The sequence below is a fragment of the Anneissia japonica genome, unplaced genomic scaffold, assembly GCF_011630105.1.
Source record: "Anneissia japonica isolate Jap-2015-1 unplaced genomic scaffold, ASM1163010v1 scaffold1792_len1028045_cov167, whole genome shotgun sequence".
NCBI lineage: Eukaryota > Metazoa > Echinodermata > Crinoidea > Comatulida > Comatulidae > Anneissia > Anneissia japonica.
The window spans coordinates 1,968-10,254 of NW_022742319.1; the positions used below are offsets into that span (position 1 = coordinate 1,968).

At 36.9% G+C, this 8,287-nt stretch overlaps 1 protein-coding gene across 2 annotated transcripts in view; it reads left to right on the forward strand.

Moving 5' to 3' along the window:
- Positions 1–1,919: 1,919 nt before the first annotated feature.
- Positions 1,920–8,287, forward strand: part of LOC117119107 (bone morphogenetic protein 1-like) — a 35,378-nt gene continuing 29,010 nt past the window's right edge. For both annotated transcript variants that reach the window (XM_033263920.1, XM_033263921.1), the window contains exon 1: positions 1,920–2,241. In XM_033263920.1, the coding sequence (XP_033119811.1) occupies positions 2,094–2,241 (148 nt within the window). In that variant the 5' untranslated portion in view covers positions 1,920–2,093. The remainder of the gene's footprint in view (positions 2,242–8,287) is intronic.

Here is an 8,287-nt window from a genome sequence, read left to right on the forward strand (position 1 = left end):
GAGCCGCATTTTTGCATTGTATAATACTTAAACAAGCTACCTCTGCCACTAAATTACTCTTAGTTATTTGCTTTTTTTTCTGCTTCTTATTTTAATTTCTTTCTTTCGAAAGTGTACTTTCTATCACATATAATTGCACTGCCTAGTTAGGCCTGGGCGTAGGCCTTGTCTTATTGTGCCTCATCATCCCCTACGCCGTACATCAGTAGCACCCCCCACCCATACAGTACAGACGTTTGCTAGGCAACAGAACGAGATTGCACCCAGGGGCGGATTTAGGGGGGGGGGGCGGCCCGGCACCGCTCCCCCCCCCAGAAAAAAAAAGAAAAAAAAGAGAGAAAAAGAAAAAAATGATAGCCCAGAATGCCTCAAATGTTATGTTCGGCCGTCTAGAACACAAAAATTTCGCGGGGGCATGTCCCAGACCCCCTACGACAGTGTTGTCTCAATCGCCCCAACTTTCGGCCCCACTTCTGGCCCCCTCCCCTTTTGGACATTTCCCTGGCACCTTCCTTCCCAGGTGTAATTACATTGGTATATTGTTAGCTAACCTGTTATGTGTGTTTCTTTGTGAAAATGAGTACCGCGGCGTACTCATTTTCACAAAGCATTTGCATCCCCTCTTGGAAAGAGGGAACTTCGAAATAATTGTCTCCATATCTTCGCTATTTAAATGAATCACCGTAATTTAGCTTACACTTATGCATTTAGGGAGCACTTAAAATGTACAATAATCATTTCACTACCCGACAACCTCCAATCTTTGTTCATGCATTAGGCCTATATAATAGTTTCATCTTGCTGTACTGTGACTCCAACATCACTGGCGCATGGTAACAACCAACTGACGAACTGACTGCAGACCATTTCCGTCACACATTACTCTCCATATAACACAGCACCCCCTAGTTCCGTCACCTCTGGGTGTATAAAGTGTATTAAGGTTTTTGGAAGCGCACTGAAAAACTAAGTTCAGGTGCGGCCATCAGTGCTAAATCAAAAATACGTTGGCCTCCAACGTTTAACACCGTTTTAACACGTCATTTTGACATAGGGCCTCAGACCAATCAAATTTGTAGACGTGTTTCTGAATATCCATGGCAACGACGAAAGCAAAACAGTTCGTTTTTTGTACAATGTGCATTTTATTTTAAAATACTGTAGGTCCATATCTTTACATCAATTTACGCGCCGGACACATAGGTGTAACGTGTCAGAATGTATAAAATTGATGTTGATTTTTAGAACTTTGTTTTGAAGTTTCAAAGTAAATTGAATTAAACTCATAATGATTTAGCAAACACCACCGCGTGAAAATAATTCAGAACGTGACTTATACGGTAACGCAGATCGTTATCTGGTAACGCGTTCTACTTGATACATTTTACGGGTTTTGAAACAGATTAAACGCAATTTTAAACGGAAATAAGCCATCATCATAGAAGTGTTACATTACAGACGGTTCGAGCTTGGGGCTAAAACTTTGCGATAGGAATTCGTTCTTGTCTGAATATTCGACATCCAATAACGAACAGTAATGTTCCCATTGCGATTGAAAGTGGGAGCTGGAATATTGCTACCTGTTTTGAATTAGTGGGATAAGACAGTCATTGCCTAAGGGTTTCTTTGCTGATATAAATTCGTATTATTTTCTTGAACCCTGTGTGCAATAATCTCATTAAAGTTTTAAGACACATTTTTCGAAATAAATTTTATGGTTGCTAGATTTCAAACAAATAGGAAATTACAGGTTACAAAGTTTATCCATCTGATAACAAACGTGTTCTTGATTGCACTTTATTGCAACTCTCATTCCAATAGTATCTTGTTCTCGCCGGTAACCGCCAATTAAGTCGACTGGCATGATGTAGCTCCACCCAGGGGCCCGTGTATTTGCATACTGCGCAAAGCCGAATTCTAGAGTGCCAATAAGCTGGAGCGGAGGAAAGTGGTTTTGTGTTGCGCTGTCCAGCATGCAGTGAAGTGCCCTAGATCCGGAAGTAGAAAAACCTGGCAAAGACTCAAGGAAAAGCCCAGCGTATCATTCATCATCATCGCTCGGATCGAGTGAGGCACGGTGCCAAATAAAGACGATGCGCACTCCGTCTGTTCTGCTAGTGGGACCCGTTCTCTGTTGGTTTTGGTGTTTTTCCAGAATAAGAGCAGAGGTTGGAAATGTTGACAGCAGAATCGGTCGTGATGAATCAGACCAGGCAACAACTGTCTCATGTTCTGGTAGAGGTAAGATTAGATTAGTTTCCAGCCGTTAATCATGCAATTTAATTATCGCTTTAATTATTTCCATCCATGTGGATGGAGCATGTTTGGAGCCGAATGACATAGAAGCCTATGCTATTTGCGACACATGCATAACAATCGTTTAGTTTCAGTTAGCATTTGATCAATGGGAAGGTTTGAATCTATAAAGACAGTTAATTGTTTCATTTTAATAGGGCCTATAACTATAAAAACAAATTGCTTTTATGCCAACTTTGAGTTTATTTTCTCCTTTACTTTCTGGTAACCCAAAGTTTCTATGGTAAAGAAGTCAATAAAGCTCTTACGTACCCATTTCTGCTCCTATTTAAACTCTCAAAATATTAACCCAATCAATATATTCAGTTAAATTCAATATTTAAATATATGTATATATTATCTACATGCAAATTATTATTTCAATATGTTTCTATAGCATTATCCCAAGTCCATTCAACATATTTTCTGAATGGTAATCATAAACACAATTCTTGTCCCAGTAGCTTAATCAAATACATTATCTGATACGGTATATCCAATATGCTACGTCATAAGCCTACATTACGCGTTTTTCAGTGGTTTGTCTCTACTACTCCCACCCCTGGTTACGCGCCAATGCCTTTCGAAGTTAATCCGAGCATCCGAGAGAAAGCAAAGAGGCAGATCAGAATTGGGTGGATCCTCATCCATCTTTCATGACATACTGTTGACGTATCGTATTGGCATGTTGCCCATTCCAGGATACGGTACTAGTAATAGGCCTAGTTTAGATTAGGTGGATAAACCCGGCTCAACTCACCGGGTTTATCCAACTGTCAGTCTGAACTAGGTGGCTTACCTCAAGTCAGGCTGTGTTCCTATAGTAAATAGGCCTGGCCTTATTTTTGAATATTGGAAAACTGAGGGGAAAAGGGGCGTAACCGCCCATTTTTACACATTTTTCCCACTAGTTTTTAAATATTCAAACATCTGTCTCTCATTCACCGTTTTCAGTTTTTGATCAAACTACTTTTTTCTGTCTTAGAAAAATCAGTTCTACAACATATCAAACATTTTTTTTCCTCCGGAGCCTAACTTTAAAGACCACTTTTGGGACCTGGATTTCCAAGGAATATTTTTCAGCTTTGATCTTTAACTAATTAGAATATTAAATAAAGATGAAATACAGTTGTTAATTTGGGACCATAGAAAATTGGAAGTGGTTTTTAATTGGAGGGGTTTTAATACAGGGCGACCTGTATTATTTGTGACTGGATAGATAAATTATTCAAGTTTAAGTGAATATCGGTACATACATAGGTAAAATATAAAGTTTCCCTGCAGTATTCAGCAGATAACGTGGAGTCGATGATCTTATTGTCCACTCCCCTAGCTGGGACAATAAGATCGTTAATCGTTAAAATACGATTATTTTGATTATGTATGGTGTAATTTCCGGCTATATCGTACCACTCTAAACCAGCATTGTGTTTATCAACAAGCTGATGATGAGTGTCCTCCATACTCTACCAAATTATTTATGAGGCTTGAGCTGCCGGATTTTGAATTTTGCCCGGATTAAACCTTGAAATCTGAAGGCAAAAGGGCCTGCATCGTAAACACCAAAGCACACAACTTCGCTTTATTTTCATAGTAAACACGTTGCTGACTGCTTCCAAGGAGGTATAACACCCCACATGTGGAGGTGGATGTAGATGTCTTGCTGGGGAAGGGAGGTGCCCATCAAGGAGCCGAACAAAAGGGTGTTGGGGCATTTTCTTAAGTCAAGCACCAAGTTATTATATATATATTTTTTCTAATGCTGGGAGCGATCGCCTCTTTCGCCACCTCTCTATGGATCCGCCACTGACAAAAACCGTTAGTATAACTCTTCATAGTGAAACTCATTCTCGAAAGGCTCCGAGTTCGTTACAATACCTGGATTTAGATAATGGATAGGCCAAATATATTACATAACTAAAATCACCTTGAGCCATAAAGAAGATAATACCGTAATTTGAAAGATATCTGGTGGTATTAAGGATACCCATTGCAGTCTACTTCCGTACGTTTGATTGACCGGTGGTTTACATTACAAACCACAAGGTTTATTTATAATGGAAACATAAAAAACATGTGTGTTAAATATATGGACCTACGTTTGTCTTGAGCTAATGAATTTGAACAATATAATTCAATATTTGAAGGTAACTTGATAATGGTTTGGAGGTTATCTACAGATTTCCGTACCATTTTATGGGTGGCAATATCGTAACGTGTATTTATTTATACACTAACAAAAATACAGTGTGTTCCAGATAATAATGTTTGTGATGAACTAGTGAACTTTGCTTGTTCCAGCCTTAAAAAGAACATTTGAACAATAATTAACCGATATAGGCCTAGGTCTATTGTCTCGTTGGCCTAATTCTCGTAGTGAATCAGCGAAAGCTGAATTGTTTTGACATGTGTTTCGTCAGAAGTTCACCAGTTATTTTATCTTTTATGAGAATTTTGCCAAAATTGAATTCTGAACCACTCATTCCAATCCAAATTTATTGGCTGCCTATGGCTCCAACTTACAACAATAGATGAAAACAGGCTTTCTAACACATTTCGTTTTTCCAAAATTTAAGTTAAAAACAGGTCATAAAATTTGAAGTTCAGTCTCGCCAAGAGGCATTATGCATGCGGTAACTCTGGGATGTGGTCTTCAATCAGACTCGGTATATATTTCTTTTCTGATGTAAGCCAATGTCTTCGACCCACTGGAAGGCGAATACCTTTCCAACGTTACTTGGGCGTCACTAGAAAAACATTAATGCTGAACAATTTCTTTGGGTTTTGGAACAATCGTTTGGTGCACCGGGTATATAACATAAAGAATGTAGCATTTACAGAGAATTATATTTTTTATACCGGTACCGGTATTACTGTTTAGTATGATGATGACTTGAAGTAAAAAATCCCAAAGTGCTACCGTTCGTATAGATGTTAAAACATTTTTTTTGATTAAAACATCGTCTCTCGGTACGATAGTTATTATATTTCAGATTTCTCATTCTTACAAGGAGCTATCCTGACCTGAAGCAGTGTCGGTGTACAGATAATGCCATGATGTCAAGGTTGTGACGATGGCAATTTAAGCATCTTATTGTACGATAGTACGAAATCGTTTAAAGATATGAATCTTATTTTGTACTCGTATCATTTTGTATCGTGGTTGTCTCGTTAAAAACAACGTATAGGCCTATAGGCCTACACTTTCACTTGAATGGAGTCCCGAGTGGAGTGGAGTTGAATAATTTAGTAGTAAAATGCTTGCCTTCTAATCCCAGGGTCCTGGGTTCAATTCCTGTCAAGACTTTTTCTCACGACTAAAAACAACTCCACTCCCCAAGTCTCATAAAGAAACTAACTTCGCTGATAAAAACATCACATTATTTATTTTATATAAGAAGCCTCCTGAATATCAGATACCCTTCTAGAATACACTGGAACGGTCACACTCTAAGATTTTAAACCAAAAATATGCAGGTTCAAATCAATATCTTTTTGTTTATGATTAAAGAAAATTCCTATTTTGTCAGATATTTTTATTCAATCTATCGTTTTAGGTGTGCCTACATGGAGAAGATATGTATTATAGCTCCATGCTTAAATTAGTCTACTTGTTAATGGCCTCACTAGAATTCTAATTAGGCATATTTCCGTCGTTGTGATTATAATTTGTACCTCAACCATTGTCAATAAAGCAGAAATGCAGGCTCCAGAGGGAAAGAAATTGATAATTGTTCTTTTTTTCAACACTTTAATTTGTTTTAATAATAACATTTTAGGGGGATTTTATCAATTACAATAATTGTGATTTTCATTAGACCTGTTTATTGCTTTGTAAACATTTAATTTTTTTAATTTGAATAAATGATAAAATATATTAATTAAGCCTAGGTGGAATTAAGATTCAAGATTCCATTTATTGTCATTGTCATATAACATAGGCCTAGTACATGAAATGTTTATTCCAGAGATAAGAATACACAAAATATACATAAATAACAAAATAACAAGACGATAAATATAAAACTATACATACAGTGCAAACAAATATATACTGTAAATAGCAGTTTATGTGTAAAAGGGTGTTTTTTTTTTGTTGATATTTAGAATTTGTATTTCTTCGACAGCAAGTAACACCACCTCAACTTTTAAAAGCAATTGTTTAGTTCTTTGGTAATGATAATGTATAGAAATCAATATCAATGCCTCCTTTTTAAATGTATTTATATGTTTTTATATAATGCAATCAAACTCAGCCATTCGCTGTCGATTTATAAATTATGTACCGAAATAAATAAATTAGTTTATCGTTAGCTAAACGGTGCAGATAATGCTATGTCTTTAATGAAACCAGCGTCCTCTCCATTATAATTGGATCAAAATGATGATGAATGCTTGTTAATCTTTTGAGGACATGGCCTTTTTCACCTATAGTATGACCTGTGTGATATAGTCTGCCGACCCGGGTGATAGTCTGCCTGGCCAGGTGCCGGATGCCGGATCACGTTGGCCCCAGGCTCAGCTGAGAATATAACTTTAATCTATCACACCAGCTTGAAGAGTAATTTCTGCAGCGATGTGATTGTGACAATGTTTTGCTGTTTTAAGTGCAACATACAATTGAATAAAATTAATTCATTGGACAAAAGGCGGTAGAGATTCACACAAATTTATTTTCAAGATGCTGTTGAACAGAGGTTCTATATAGATAATCACTTTTTTTTTCTTTTATTTCTTTTTCCATTTATAAAGCACGTTTTATAAGAGCACCGAGGCTGAAATTGCTTAGAAATAAGAACAAATTGAGGCTGAGGTAACATTTCAAAATACTTTTTTTTAATAGAACAAGAGCGACCGCTAACCGGTCCGCGCGTTCCTTCACGCTTAAGGTACAGGCGCAAGTTAATAAAATTATTGGGTTTTTTGGAAGAGCTAATAAGATAGCAATTTTTAAAATTAGAATGTGTACGGTATCTGTACAAAACAAATTATTATTTAGAATGTTCATTTGTACAACATTAAAATATCTTAAAATTGAAAAAAAAATAAGGTTCTTAAAATTGGAAAAACAAAATTGAATACCAAGACGCGATTCGAACTCACAGGCTTAAGTTTTTTAAGAACACATCCTTAACCGACAGCGCCACCCATGCGACGTGTGCTATTAGTGGTAATGGAAGTAATGTACAGTCTTTGCTGAAACTCCTGTTTTGTTTTGTAGGTGTAGGGGGAACCATGGGGTCCAACTTAAAAAAAGGGCGATGAAATTTTGTTGGAAATCACCTCTAGTTTATAACAAAATTTCCTGCACGTCTGTTCAAAACTGGCAACGCTGGTGTCACTTTTTAATTCCCTATATAATACAGTACAGCAAAAGGGGGATGAAATTTTGTTGGAAATCACCTCTAGTTTATAACAAAATTTCCTGCACGTCTGATCAAAACTGGCAACGCTGGTGTCACTTTTTAATTCCCTATATAATACAGTACAGCAATACAAATCTTTCTATCTTTGAAAAGTATGTAAAATAAGAACAAAACAAGAACAAAAAAAAAAACAAAAAAAAAAAAAAAAACAAGTTTCAGACTCAAAAAAAATTTTGAGCCTGAAACACTTTTTGGCAAAATCTTTTCTGGTTATAAAAAAAGTATTTTGCCAGCTGGTGGTAGTGGAGCACCGTGTTTAGCGGTGGAGCACCGTACGTGTTTAGCGGTGGAGCACCGTGTTTAGCGGTAGAGCCCGCCCTGCTGAATCCAACATAGGCATAAATCACTAGTTAAATAATATTGATGAATAACAAGCGTGTGTTTATGTTGGCTTATTTGGTATACATCTCATCAATCTTATAATTGAAGGACAGGGAATCAGTTTGTAGGGTCGTTAGACCAGTCATAAAAATTTTATTGCCACATCACTTCCAATCAGTAGAGTAACTTACGTGTGTTGAAAAGGAGCGTGAGATTACTCCGGAAAGCACCGTGATGTAGGACAA